General features: G+C 38.0%; 1 protein-coding gene across 2 annotated transcripts; it reads left to right on the plus strand.

The window, feature by feature from the left end:
• Positions 1 to 1422: 1422 nt before the first annotated feature.
• Positions 1423 to 13076, plus strand: LOC139766283 (uncharacterized). 2 transcript variants are annotated; one of them, XM_071694722.1, is made up of 6 exons: positions 1423 to 1560; positions 3275 to 3367; positions 3926 to 4149; positions 7240 to 7291; positions 9317 to 9850; positions 11919 to 13076. In XM_071694722.1, the coding sequence occupies exons 2-6, from the start codon at positions 3295 to 3297 to the stop codon at positions 12068 to 12070; spliced, it is 1035 nt and encodes a 344-aa protein (XP_071550823.1). In that variant the 5' UTR covers positions 1423 to 1560; positions 3275 to 3294; the 3' UTR covers positions 12071 to 13076. The 2 variants fall into 2 exon arrangements, with proteins under 2 accessions (XP_071550823.1, XP_071550824.1); XM_071694723.1 differs by lacking the exon at positions 1423 to 1560 and adding an exon at positions 2457 to 2586.
• The last annotated feature ends 2155 nt before the right edge of the window (positions 13077 to 15231 follow it).

Raw genomic sequence — 15231 nt, forward strand, 5'->3', positions numbered from 1 at the left:
TTGAGTTTATACTCTTGTTCTATTGATATATTCATAGAGGGAGCGGGGGGCTGGAAATCCTCCCCTCCAGTTTTTACTTTTCCAAAAGAGGGAACAGAGAAGGGGGCCAAGTGAGGATTCTCTCTATAAGGCTCAGTTCTCTGTTCTTAATGCTACCTCGTTGATGCGGGAAATGGCGAATATATATATATATATATATATATATATATATATATATATATATATATATATATATATATATATATATATATATATTCTAGCATAAGGTAGGTATCCAATTTATCAACCACTCCCTAAGATTAGGAAGGATGAATAGTTGGGCAAATTGTGGATCAACTGTTGCAATGAAGCGAACCTATGTGCTCGACCTGGGGCGGTTCGTAAATGCATTACAGTCAGCGATGGCAACCACCTCACAACATGGGTCCATGTGACATAGCTCTCATTGCCACTTTTCTCTACATCCTTCCCTTGCACCGCTCTCCACCTCTCTCTCCAGTACCCTGACTTTCTTCTCTCCTCTGCCCCTCCTCCCTGCGACAGCTTTTCCTCTTATGAACATGTCCTTCACTGCCCTTTTCTCTTGGTTCTCATCTTCCCTCTGTCTCCCCGTTCCTGCAGTCTATTCTTCTCTGCCTCCTCCCACCTCTCCCATGCATCTCTCCTTACCACCGCTGTATATCCTTTTCCTCTATCTTTCCTTTCTTACCTAATGCCTCCCTCTCCTCTCTCGTTCAAGTTCCCCCCTGCATCTACTCTGCCGCTATTCCCGTTCATTTTCCTTGTTTTCATCTTTCCCTTCAATGTATCTTTCCTTTCCTCTGATTTTGCTCTATTTAATTTTCTCTCTCCTTTCACTTATCATCTACCTCTGTGTCTTACCTGTTGTCTATTCTCTCCTTCCCTTTCCTTGGCTGTGCCACTTCTCTCTTGCATTTCGCGTCCCCTTCTCTGTTTCTTTTCGTGTTAATCTCTCTTTTGTTCAGCTTTACCTTTTTCTCTCCATCCATTCCGTCTTTGTGCTCCTACTTTCATCTCGTTTTCAGGTAGCAAACAAGCTAGCAAGCAACATGCTCCACTCCTCACTCCCTCCCCAAGCAAACATTCATCACTGCGGGGTCCCCCCAACACCCACTCCCCTCACCACCGGTGCGCACTTACTCTTTTTCTTCATTACTTCACTCGGGAGTATTGCTTTTTTAACCTCTGCATCAAAGAGTGACAAAAAACAACCTGAATACAAATGATCGATGACAGACGTCGTCATTCATCCACCGTGGGACAGAAAAATGTGTATAAACAGTGCAAGAAAGCAAGCAAGCACTTGGCCAAGCATCTTTACAAGGCCTCAGTGCATGGCTGAGTGTGCAGCAAGAAGCAGTGGCGACCAGTGAGTGAGTGAGTGCCTGAGAACGTACACCATCTGTTGCCAACACTGCCCTTGCCCGTGGACCGTCTTTACCCTCCGCGCCGCAAAACACTAACTTCCCAACGTCTTACCATAGCATACAACACAAGAAGATTGTCTTGAGGATATCCTCTGAGTTTTACCAGGCGTAGGTAAGATACGATCGACAGTTTTACATTGTTTCCCCTCTCGTACCTTGGCAATTTGGATGTAAACATTTGTGCGCTATTACAAGGTATTCGCTGCTTGCCAGGAATACTCAACTAGCGTATGCCTCTGTAATTTGAACACTCACCTATTATACATTTGTGACAGAAGAATAAAACTGAAAAATTACCGAAATATAAAACTATCAACTAAGATACAGACAAAAATTATAAAAACTGAAACAAACATAGGCTCGTGGCTGGCTCTTCAAGCTAATGTGTGTTACAAAATCTAGAAAGGATCAGTGTAATAAAAATTTGAATGGAAAAAGAAGAAAAGTATAAAATTTATGAGAGTATGTGACTTACAATCTACACAGATGAAGGTTAAGTGTAGTGTACGACAGGAGATAAAGGATAGCGGTAGAGGAAAATGGATGTGTTGATGCTTTATTGATGGAGATAAACTGTGACCATGTAGCTGGAAGTTTGGTTATAGAGATCACTTGCAGATTTGTATAAGGATATAAACTCTTGCATTGTGGAAGGAAACAGTGAGATGCAGTCTCACGGATGAAGTATACTGCATTTACTTCAATGGTTCTGAAAATGCGCTATGTGCAAGAAGCAGCTACGTTGATACTGAATTATAGTTTTATAGGTAGTGGTGATATCTTGAGTTGTCGACGGAAAAGTGTAAACAAATGTGTTGAAGTGTGACCCATACTGGTGGTGAAGTTGCACTAGCCACACCGACAGCACGGTGATGTAGGGGAAAAATCCCTGCCGTCCGGCGCCTCTTGGGGGCCCGAAAAAGGGGAGTGAAACCTAAAAATATTACTGAAGCAATTGATCAAACAATAGAAAATATAACTAATAAACAGATTTGATAAATATTACCATTTTTTTTTTTTTTTTTGCCATCTTCCCTGTCGCGTGGGCTTCCCAGACCCAACTCTCTCGTGTGACTCTGGGGGGTGCCAAGGCTATCCCTTCTTCAGGGCCTTCGTCAGTTCATAGCGTCCCTGAAGTGTAAGTACATCAGTAGTGAAGAACTGTACCCATATGGATAGTAATAAAGTGAAGTTACAAGAGATGATGGCGAAGTACAAACCCATATAAATAATGAAGTGGGGGGGGGGGGGGGGCGGCGTTAATTTTTCCACTGCTTTCATCCAAACTTCGAATGTTCCATTCTTGTCCCGGTACATATTGCTACAGTTTTCCAAGCTACTCTTTGTTGTGTGCTTTACGGACGCCAGTCCCATTTTCCTTCGTAATAACCTTGTCTACCTTTATCTGCTTGGATTGATACTAAATTTTTTTGTTTTTGTTTTATTATCAGTAAACACCGACAGGTTCTTGTGATGGTCCAGTCGTTCATGGGTAAGAACGCTGCCCGTGTGATTTTTACGTTGTGAACACCAGAAACTTCCTAAATTAATAGTGATTAACGCAAGTATTCAAGAGAGATGGTGGACTGAGATCATCTATAATATACAATATCGAAAATATTGGTGAATTGTTGCAAAATATTGAGATTGTTTCACAATACCTGGCAAAGTACATTAAACTTGTATTACAACAACAAGCAAATTGTATCAAATGGTTGGTGCTCACTCTGAGGTCAGTTGTTTACAAATACCGCATGTTGTTTACGTAACTATATTTGTTCCAGCTGAATGTTACGAAGTTGATAATTTTGTAAACCTAATTTCAGGTGCTGAATTTTTGAAGGGAATGGCTGTACTGGAACAGTGTTTCCCAGTGGCCACGATGGTGGCTCTAGCTGTGTTGCTGCAGAAATTCGCTGGTATGTACTGAAAATTTTCACGGCAGGTAGTAGCGGGTCCGGAGTGTGGTCGTGGTCAGCAAAATGCCGAGGTTAGGAAGGGGTTAGATTCTCCTACCACACTTCTTGGCTGAATCTGTTCGCCCCCCCCCCACCCCCATCCTCCCCAACTCCTTCCTCGATAAAATAAATTCATATTTGACTGTCAGTTGCAAGAGACTTCTTCATTACATGCTAATCCAAATCTAGTAATGATTTTACTTATTATATTGAGATGCAACGTTGGGTGATACAACTCCTGGAAAGATTACAGTGAAAGGTTTGAGAAATTTAGTCGGAGGAAAAAAAAAATATTGGGGTATGTCTGACTATAATCTGTTTAGGTAAAGAATTATTTCAACCAATACCTGATGACTTGTTCCTTACAGGGGAAACAATCACACGTGTGTGTTCTTGACATTTGTTTACATACACTTTTGGCAAGCAAAACTGCATTGAAATAAATAGATTTTCTATCCTGCTTCTAATGCTATATTTGCTGACATATACGGCTGGAAGGTTTAATTCTTGCACTTTCAGGTGGAGAAGAAGCATGTGGTTGCTGGGGCTCGAACAAAGTCTACGTGCAGCACAAGGCTCCAGCAACTGGCTGGTACACTTCCCTCTCTGACAAGTTTATATATGAACGAAACGTGAAAATCTTCGGCGATGACATACAGTATTTACTCGAATACAAGCCAAGGTCCAAGTACTGGGCGCTGTTCGAGAGGAGGGTGAAACAAACTAATCACCCTCGCGGAGAGGTAAATTTGCACACACACACACACACACACATATATATATATATATATATATATATATATATATATATATATATATATATATATATGGTCATATGGTTGAGGAATGGGCTATAGACAGGGCTGTGCAGAGGAGGGTGGATGTGTTGGAAATGAAATGTTTGAGGACAATACGGGGTGTGAGGTGGTTTGATCGAGTAAGTAACGAAAGGTAAGGGTATATATTAATGATCACACTAGTCCGTAATGATAGTTATGAAGGTGGAATCGCAATTCAGTAGTTCATGTGATTTAATGTAACGCAATTTTTCTATACATGTGGTACAACAATCCGCCTCTTAAAATCCCAACACCACAATAAAATTGCCGTCTGACCTCAGCCATCATAGACAACACACTGGCCTGACCGACAGTGACCGTTAAAGGGAAAGTTGGGGCGTTACGCAATTCCCATTAACCACATGGCACCCCTCCCCCCTCCACTGTCACCCTCCTGCATGTTCAGGCCCTGATCGCTCAGATTCTTTTTCACTCCATCCTTCCACCTCAAATTTGGTCTTCCGCTTCTCCTTGTTCCCTCCACCATACATACACACTGAATATCCTTACCAACCAATCAACAACACAGTCACCCCCTTTCTTAATAAATTCAACTGCAATACCATCCAAACCCGCCGCCTTGCCGGATTTCATCTTCCCCATAGCTTCACTGCCTCTTCGCTCTTAACTAAACCATTCACCCTGGCCCTCTCACTTCGCACACCACTCCGACCAGAACTTCCTACATCTGCCACTCTATCATCAAACACATTCAACAAACCTTCAAAATACTCATTCCATCTTCTCTTTGTCAATCTTTCTTTACTTTTATATAGTCTAAACACCACCTTTCTAATGCGGTATGCTTTTGATGAATTGGGGAGTATGTCAACCTCCACGTCCCTGTATTTGTAGATTCAAATAATATATTCTCAGCTAACTGTTAAGAACTGGTCTTGTTCCACTTCACAGTCTTGCATATGTTTTCACTATCTTAATTATTATGTATTTTTCACATTATATACAAATATATGCATTTTTGATAACTGCCCTTTTGACAAGTCACTGAGCAGTGCTTTTGGGCACACACAAAAACACATATCATCCTCATTGGCCTGTTGGATGTTTCTGTGCAGTCCTAAAGATTTGGTATGTAATCATTAGGGCCAAGAGCTTTTCAAGAATTTACATCCTTCAAAAAAGTACTCATATTTTGCCTATTTAGTGACAAATCCCATCTACTAAGTGTTGGTAGAATACACTTTAAAAAATTACCCTCAACTCATATATTTCCTTTTCTATTTCAAGAATCCCTCCTTCATTATTATCACCATGAATTCATTCTTTAGTACCTTATTCCTTATCACTCCTTATAGACCTGACTTAAAAGTGGAAAGGTTATAGCACTCCTTATAGACCTGACTCTTAAAAGTGGAAAGATTATAGCACTCCTTATAGACCTGACTTTTAAAAATGGAAAGGTTATAGGAAAAGGGAAAATTAAAGACTACAGAGAATTCCACATCTTTGCTGTTCAAAGAGAGGTGTTTTATATAATAATTATTCTAATCCTCTGGCTAAGAAATGCGTGGAAGAGCTACCCATATATTTAAATAGTATTCCAAACTGGAAAGAATGATACCTGTATAGATATGAAACAGATGCTCATAAAAGGAATAACTTTGGCACTTATACAGCATCCCCATGTTTTGGAAAGCAGGTTTTGTGATGTTCATACATATTGGTCAGGATGGGAGAGAAAGTGAGTTGTAAGGGTGAACAGGATTAAGGTTGATTTCTCCAAATAATCTTGGCCTCAACCCTTAGTCTATCTGGCCATCATCCCTTATTATCTCACCTCATTCATTATTCCTTTGCCCTCATCCCTTGTTACCTCAGATCACTCGCATGTAACCACTCCTTGTTCATTATTGCCTTCCCTTTGTACCATGTTACCATGCCCTAATCACTTAGTCTCATGTCCTTTCTACATGCTATATCATAGTCTTACTGTCATCAATCACTGGTCATCATTTCATCTTCACCATTTATGAATATGTCCTTAGCACCTATGAACTGACTTTAATTACCATGTCCTTTTTGCTTATTTTCTGCCTCTCACTAATCTCACCATCATTTACCATCTCTTTTTTATTGCTTTATCTCACCTTCATCACTTATCTCTTCCCTACTGTTCACTTACTGCTTTATCTACATCCCCCATTTTCTCTTATTTTTCAACTACTACCTCTTACTCATCACTTTCAACTCTTATCATTTTGTTTTCATCAGTTATCACTGAGTATTATCATTGCAGAATCTCAGTCAGTTGGCCTCATTCTCGTCATGTATTTTATCCTTCTCAGATATTACTTCTTCGTTACTTATTACTTGATCTTTATAAGTTACTGCCTATCCTCATAACTTATCACTTCATCTGTATCAGTTAATGCCACACCCTTCATCTCTTACTTTATACTTATCACTTTTAGGAATTGTTACCTTTTTCAAATCACTTACATCCTCTTCTTCACTAATTTACTATCATCAACACTTGTACTGGCTTTGCTTATTACTTCACGATCACTTACAATCTCATTTTCATATTCATTATCAAGTCATATCATCCCTGATTAAACACACACAAAAATATTACTATTCTGTGGTTTATCATTAACAATTGGTTTTGTTATGTCCTGAAATCCTAGAATATTATTTCCATGTGAAAGAAATTTTTTTGCTCTAATAGATGATTGGTATACAGAGTTATGTTTAACATTATCTTAACTGTCATATCACCATATCACTTTTGTTCTGTATACATGATAATTTGTATATCACACAATTCTAATTAAGCACAAAGTGAAAGATAAAGCCCTGTCATTAAAAAATTGCCATAAAAAGAGTAATATATTTTGAGTGATATATATGCAGATGTATACCATGTGGATTCAGCTTGGCTTGCATATGCTTAGATGTAAATCTACTTGGAAGTTTTTGTGCACAATGACTGGTCAATTTTTCTTCATTTATAATCATCTTTTGCTATTCCAGACTCTCTTACTCAGCAACCGGAAGGTCAAGAAGATAATAATTTTATGTCCAAGTGAGTCTCCTAATTTGTGCAGACTATGGATAGAACTCCAGGCTGTTTATTGCTAAGGTAACCGACCCAGTAAATTTTCATGGCGAAAATTACCATGCAAGTACTTAGTTCCTATAAGCAGGTGTTTCAGATGAAATTATATCAGAGTTTTCAGTAACAAATAGACACCAAAACCTGAGTGACCAGGTCAGCCAAAAAATGTAAGCGACACCATGCACACTAAGAAATGTAAAGATCGCCAATTAATTATCCCCTAATTAGAAGTAAATCTGAAAAACTCATGAGAGTTTAACACATAAATAACTGGACAAAGAGTTCTTCATTTCAGCATCCCATACATTCATGGCATTGTTGCATTTTTCTTTTTCACTTATTCTAAAACCTTCCTGTATTATAGGCCATAACAAATAGCCCTGAGTAGGTCTGATTTACTTCTTGCACATTTTATAGTCATGACAATGTGTGTAAAAAAATTACAAAGCTCACACTGCATCTGGTTCTAGGTTCTTTGCTATTTTAGTTCCATCTGAGAAAAAGTCTACTTGAGTACTTTAAGGAGGGATATTGAAAATAAATTAATCTAAACGTTTCTAGTACACTTTTGGCTGGAAGAACTAGCATCCATTTTTCAAAAACACTTTTGACTTGAACTATCATTTCCAATATCACTAAGGGAATGATAGGCTAAGAATACATGTCATCAAGAGACAGTTTACAGTCAGAGTTCAGTGCTTCATGAAGGATGGAAAATGTCATTCAAGGATAAATCAGAATGTTAGGCTGCAATATACGAGCAACAATGAACGTGCTTGCTGACACCCAATAATACAAATTAAGTATCTTAAAGTCTTGAAGTTGAGGCATTGATAAGATATCGCTATGAATCTCTAGGAAAGACATTTCCGTAAGCGGTATTGGTGCATGTAATAAACTTTAAAAATCCTCTCCTTTTTAAAAACCATTTTAGTATCCCAAAGTATGACGACTTAACAATGCAAAATTCTATGAAGCACAGCAACTTAATCTCTTTAGTACAGTGATATACCTTACTGAGTAAACTACAATGATCAGGGCTACCAATGATTCTGATATTCATCCTTTCTTAACAATAACTTTAATGGTCTTATACTAATAATTTAACAATTTAGGTATGAGCTGCTCACCTAAATATGCTTTCTCTTGTAAATGCAATGGCAACTTAAATAGGGTAACAAAGATATGAACATGAAGCTATGTGCAGTGAAGAGCAAAACACCAGAAGAGTACCTGAAAAGTTTGACCACAGAAGCACTTTCAATATACACAGACACATGACTGTGAAAGAAATGCAAAAAGTCCTGACTGGAGTGACAATAGCACAAATGTTTAAAGGAGAGGAAAATATATGCAGAACTCAAAAGGCTGCAGTTTATACAACAAAGGAAAACCAGCTGTTCAAACACACTGAAATATTGACCATTGACTCACAATAACTTATGAAACTGGAAAGAAGCTAATAATGTTGGATGACCTTGAAGTGGTAAGCATTTTTTTTCATTATTAAGTTATGAATGTTTGGCATTAGTGGTGAGAGACTGCATGAAACTCTAAACCTAAAACCTAAGAGCATGGACTGGGTTATACATTATCTATCCACATCTTTCTATATGCTCTAGTTCTAATGACATTCATAGACAGTATAACTAAATAGTTTTTGTTTTTTCTAATGATGCAGAAATGATCACATTAATACGTTATGCACAAAAAAAATTAGTCTTTTCTTAGCACAGTTTCATAGAGAAATATCTATTTCTATATATATTGTATTTTCTGAACTGAACAATATTATAACTCTAGTAAATTTTGCTAGCTAGATGAAGGTTAGTTATAACTTTGTAAAAACTACAAGATATATAAGTTACAACTACATTTTCCAGGCACCACAATCATAACCTTCATAATCTTGGGAAATAATGCTTTTCTTTAAAAATGTGAATGCATGGAAATTATCTATCACTCACTTTGGCCTCTTCTTTTCATTTACAGCACGATGCTCTTGTCAAAATGTTTTTGTACAAGGGACAGCATGCTGGGTAATAAATGGTAATTATATCAGGAGTGATATCTTAAAGAAGCAAAACAGTACCTCGAATTTGAGTCCTAGTACATGGAGTTCTTCCCAGAGTGACAAATTTTTTGATTTAACAACTGGGAAACAAGGAAACACTGATGTAAATGTTTCAGAGACAAATGTCACCAACCCAAAACTGACAGAAAATTCATTAAATAAAATAAAGGGCATGAGCATTCTTGAACAGTCTAACTGTTTGTTGGCCAAACTTGCTGAGTGCATAGATAGTCAAGATAATGTCAATAGCAAGTCCTCTGATGATCAAGAGGAAAATGGTGGGAAGGATGATGGCTGCCAGCAATATATCAGTGTTTTAGCTAACAGCACATGGCAAGACAGTGGAATGGATACTGATCACACAATAAATTCTACTGCAAAATATATACTGGAGGGAAAGAAAAAGGATTACATTTTGACACAAGATGAAGATGGAAACTTTTGGTGGATTGGTGAGTATAATGTTTTCTCAGAGTTGTTTCTGTATTAAAAGTATTTACCCTTTGGGGTGATGTAGCAATTTAAGAAGGAACCTTTCCATCAGTAAACACTGCATCATTCATTATGATACCCACAAAACCACTGCATACAAGAAGTACTAAACATATTACAATAACGTGTATACAAACATAACTTCTGGCTTCTATCACTTTCATCAACTGATCTTAATTTTCATATTACTGTCCACTTTAAAAGAGGTTGGGGATTTCTGTGTTTTCATTTTCTAATGTTTTAATATTTCTACAAGGTATTAACATCAAACAATTTCTAACTTTATGATAAAGTGACCCTTATCCAAAATATATAAGCAAATGGAGATCTGTGTGTACAATTCTCCCAAGCAGGATTGTTCAAAGCATCAACCAGGTTGTGGAGGATATGAAAAAACTGTTTAAAGAGAAAACAACACAGCTTAGCCACAGACTGAGTTGAAACCACTGTAAAAGATGATGATCATTTTGCCTGAAATGGCATGTGAATATCAAACACAGCTTCACATTAAAATCTTTTGAATTTTCTGATGCCACGAGGACACCATTATGGAAATATCAATCTTTGTGAAAAACTATTGAATTAACAATGAAATCAATGTGATTCTAAATGCCAAAGATATGTTTTTATGGTCAAGAAATCTATATCTTTAAGATCTGAATCATTGTCTGGACCTAGGACACCATTACGCCACAGATGCCCCCCTTCAAGTGGCACCCAAGGCACCTACCCTACCTACCAGACCCTAGATATGCCATTGGATTCAAACAATCTAAGGACAAACTTACCATTTTAGGGTGCTTAAACATTTAATATGTGTTTAATTTAAATTTCTAGCAGTCCATGGTATACTTTAGACACATGGGAGATATATAATTAGTGGGTTAGAGGTGTGTTGATGAATTATCATTACGTGACCAGGTTGGGCCGGCAAAATGGTTAATCTGACAAGGCTTTGCAACCAAGAGTGCCGGAAAATCGGTGGTGTACTGGTGCTAAACTTTCATTTACTTTCTGTTTAACATTCTATTTCCCATTCAGTTCAAAACTTTAATTTCATTCTTCTTGTTTCTTAATTATGCAAATTACCTTTCCTTTTCTTTTGTAACAGAAATAAACCAGTCATGCATATCAACATACACAGTAATATTCTTAAGTCTTACATTATCATAATGCCTCTCCTTTAAAGCTGCATTGTATTATTTCAATAACTGTTTGTTACATGTTTAATACAGTATATATATTTACATCTGCGACAATCTAAGAATAATATTCAAACCCATATAACGTATACAAACACTGTTACAATACGACAAAACCACTAACTGTGGCCCATTCATTTCTAAAATCAATAGAATTTGAATACCTGGCCATTGCTTGGTTCCAAAGATTCTACCTGCACTGTGCATCTAAGGAACAAAATAGATTTCCTTATATGGCAAGTGATAAGCAAAGAATATAATGAAAAACCTAAAGGTAAACAGAAAAAAAATCATATAAGCTTGTAAAACTCAAGATTGACCATTATATTGATAAAAAAAAAGGTACAAGATCTCTAATCTTAATTTCGTGGGACCGAGCACGGCTCATATTTCAGATTTTTTCAGAAAGTAGATACCATACCTCCCAGTTCTTAAATATTATCTATAAATGATTGATGTAAATATATACTATATAAAAGACTCATACCTCAAGCATGAAGATTACAAATTATCTATTGCATGTATCAGTTTTTCACTCTGTTGTTTATCTACAAACATTGCATTGTTTTTTGGATGGAAGGAGATGCAATGCCATATATACAGAATTTGCTTATAAAAAGAGAATGATGTATCTGTAACCAAAAAAAAAATTGTCAGGAAAAAAGTATCCAGGAAATGCTTTGCAGCATTAACCTGGTATGACAGAAAATTATGGACGTCCTTTAATTTATTAGCTATGAACATAACTCTGATGCCATTCTATCCAGTGAAAGTAAATGAGAACAATAAGGCAAGCAAAAATCAACTTTGTTATTTCTATCCACAGTGGACCAAAATGAGGTGTATGCAGTGAGTGATGAGGCGGGACCTTGCCCAGACCAGCTCCCTAGTAGTAAGTGGACATCAGTGGATGAGAGCCACAGAAATGCAAAAATTTCTGTCACCTGCACTGACAGGGACACTCCAGAAGGAGACTGAATTAACTTAGGGTTAAGTGATGGATGTATTGAATCATTGCTACAACTATGTCTTTCTTTTTTCTTTTTACATTCAGAGGATAGTTTGGCATGTAAAATCAGAAAATATGAAAAAATGAACCATTTGCCTAAGAATCTACAAAGTTGCTTTCTGTCTATCTATCTATTTATCTATATCTCACATGCCTGTTCCCTCCGAAAACTCCCTAAAGGGGGTGGACAGAGCAAAAGAGTCTCCATAACTAGTGAACTCCAGTGCCACTTCTTAGCATTTAGTGCCACACTCTTAACAGGCCACTGGCAGAAAGCAACTCAAGCAGTTTTTCCAGAGGCTCCTAACAACTACTACCTAATGTTCCAACCTCCTACTTCTACTTAGTGCTCCCACCTTAATGTTCCTATGTACTACTTCTACCTAATACAGTATTTCTACCTAATGGTTTTGCCTTATGTTCCAACCCATTACTTCTGTCTATTGCTCCTACCTTTTTGCCAAAGGGCAGAGTTAGCTCATGGTGCTCACTGTAGGAAAATCTAGTTACAAAGAATGAGTTGTGAAAATTAAGTGTTATGTGTGAAAAAGAGAGATTTCATGTTTGTGGACAGAATGACAGCAGTTCATGAGTGGGTGAGGCAAAAAGAAGACAGCTACCTGGGTCAGACAAGTGCAAATTGACAACCACTTTAGTGATGGCTGACTATGTAGCTGTTGTTGACATAGATGCTCTGTGGAAGGTATTAAGAGTATATGGTGAGGGAGGTAAGTTGCTAGAAGCAGTGAAAAGTTTTTATCGAGGATGTAAGGCATGTGTATGAGTAGGAATAGAGGAAAGTGACTGGTTCCCAGTGAATGTCAGTTTGTGGCAGGGGTGTATAACGTCTCCATTGTTGTTTAATTTGTTTATGGATGGGGTTGTTAGGGAGGTGAATGCAAGAGTTTTGGAGAGAGGGGCAAGTATGCAGTCCGTTGTGGATGAGAAGGCTTCGGAAGTGAGTCAGTTGTTGTTCACTAATGATACAGCGCTGATGGCTGATGCAAGTGAGAAACTGCAAAAGCTGGTAACTGAGTTTGGTAAAATGTGTGAAAGCTGAGAGTAAATGTGAATAAGAGCAAGGTTATTAGGTTCAGTAGGGTTGAGGGACAAGTAAAGTGGAAGGTAATATTGAATGGAGAAAAACTGGAGGAAGTGAAGTGTTTTAGATATCTGGGAGTGGATTTGGCAGCGGATGGAACCATGGAAGCGGAAGTGAGTCACAGGGTGGGGGAGGGGGCAAAAATTCTGGGAGCATTGAAGATTGAGTGGAAGGCGAGAATGTTACCTCGGAGAGCAAAAATGGGTATGTTTGAAGGGATTGTGGTTCCAACAATGTTATATGGTTGTGAGGCATGGGCTATATTTAGGGTTGTGTAGAGGAGGAGGATGTGTTGCAAATGAGACGTTTGAGGACAATATGTGGTGTGAGGTGGTTTGATTGAGTGAGTAATTAAAGGGTAAGAGAGATGTGTGGTAATAAAAAGAGTGTGGTTGAGAGAGCAGAAGAGGGTGTTTTGAAATGGTTTGGTCACATGGAGAGAATGAGTGAGGAAAGATTGACAAAGAGGATATATGTGTCACAGGTGGAGGGAACGAGGAGAAGTGGGAGAGCAAATTGGAGGTGGAAGGATGGAGTGAAAAAGATTGTGAGTGATTGGGGCCTGAACATACAAGAAGGTGAAAGGCGTGCAAGGAATAGAGTGAATTGGAATGAGGTGGTATATTGGGGTAGCTGTGCTGTCAATGGATTGAACCAGGGCATGTGAGGCATCTGGGGTAAACCATGGAAAGTTTTGTTGGGCCTGGATGTGGAAAGGGAGCTGTGGTTTCGGTGCATTATACATGACAGCTAGAGACTAAGTGTGAACGAACGTGACCTTTATTGTCTTTTCCTAGTGCTACCGTGCATGCACGCGGGGGAAACAGGGTGCCATTTCATGTGTGGCGGCGGGAATGGATGAAGGCAGCATGTATGAATAAGTACATGTGTAAATATGTACATCTCTGTGTATGTATATGTATGTATACATTGAAATTTATAAGTATGTATATGCGTGTGTGTTTATGTATATATATATGTGTATGTGGGTGGGTTAGGCCATTCTTTCATCTGTTTCCTTGCACTACCTGGCTAATGCGGGAGACAGCGACAAAGTATAATGAATAGATAAATAAATAAATATGACCAGTTTCTATGAAAGAATCCTTGTGTTATTCAGAACTTTCCTAAAGCTTCTGCTGCCCAAAATTGTGTAACTTCCAGCAGCAGAGTCTGGTAACACTGCTTTCTGTTGAAAATCTAATTTACTGATCAATGTATAAAGCAAAATAGTAAGCGTGGAGCAAGTGATAATAAGAATATACTTTATAAAGCTTAGGATATAGAATACTGTAATGACTATGTGACTGCACTGAGTTTAGAATTTCAGTAAGACTGATAGGGTAGCAGGGAAGAGTGCCAACAGAAAATATCAAAAGGACAAAAGATACAATACAAGTTTCCATTTGATATCTCTATACCTACCTCACAATACAAATTTTATAAAAAAGTTGTATAACTATGTATACAAAAACCAAATATGAGAAGAAGAGTGATTATACTGCAAGCTGCCAAAGTAATGCTTTGCACTAAGATCCTGTGTGACTCAGATCTGGTATTACGCTGTGCTATTTGCCAACAAGAAACTTCTGAAATGCAGAGAACCGGTTGCTCTGTCATGGACTAAGTTAGCCATTTTATTTCTGTAGGAGGCTGCTACCAACTGGAAGTGGGAGGTGTCAGTGTGTTATGTATTTATCTTGAAAGAGTCACTAGAAATTAATAGATTTGAGCTAATTAAGAAAAATGAAATGGTTATAATATCAAACCACTTAATATTCACATCACTCATTTAGGGTGTGGTGGCCAGGGAGAGAGGGTGTGGTTGAAGGGCATGGTTGTGCTGAGATGGTTAAATTCATGAAAAACTGAATTTTGGTGAAAGGTGTGGAATAAGGAGTGGCAACTGAACCTGTATTTTGAATGCAAGTCATCACAAATATTTCCTATTATACTTATAGATTTGGATCTTTGCTCGCTTCTAAAGATGCCTGCCACATCCTCCCTCACTACCACCACCATGCTTTC

This window comes from Panulirus ornatus, chromosome 57 (genome assembly GCF_036320965.1).
Source record: "Panulirus ornatus isolate Po-2019 chromosome 57, ASM3632096v1, whole genome shotgun sequence".
Classification (NCBI taxonomy): Eukaryota; Metazoa; Arthropoda; class Malacostraca; order Decapoda; family Palinuridae; genus Panulirus; species Panulirus ornatus.

Excerpts from the sequence above, each read along its gene's own strand:
- LOC139766283 (XM_071694722.1), top strand. The coding sequence starts at position 3,295 with ATGGCTGTACTGGAACAGTGTTTCCCAGTGGCCACGATGGTGGCTCTA. Across the intron at positions 3,368-3,925 it reads GTTGCTGCAGAAATTCGCTG|GTGGAGAAGAAGCATGTGGT; the intron begins GTATGTACTGAA and ends TTGCACTTTCAG. Across the intron at positions 4,150-7,239 it reads CTAATCACCCTCGCGGAGAG|ACTCTCTTACTCAGCAACCG; the intron begins GTAAATTTGCAC and ends TTGCTATTCCAG.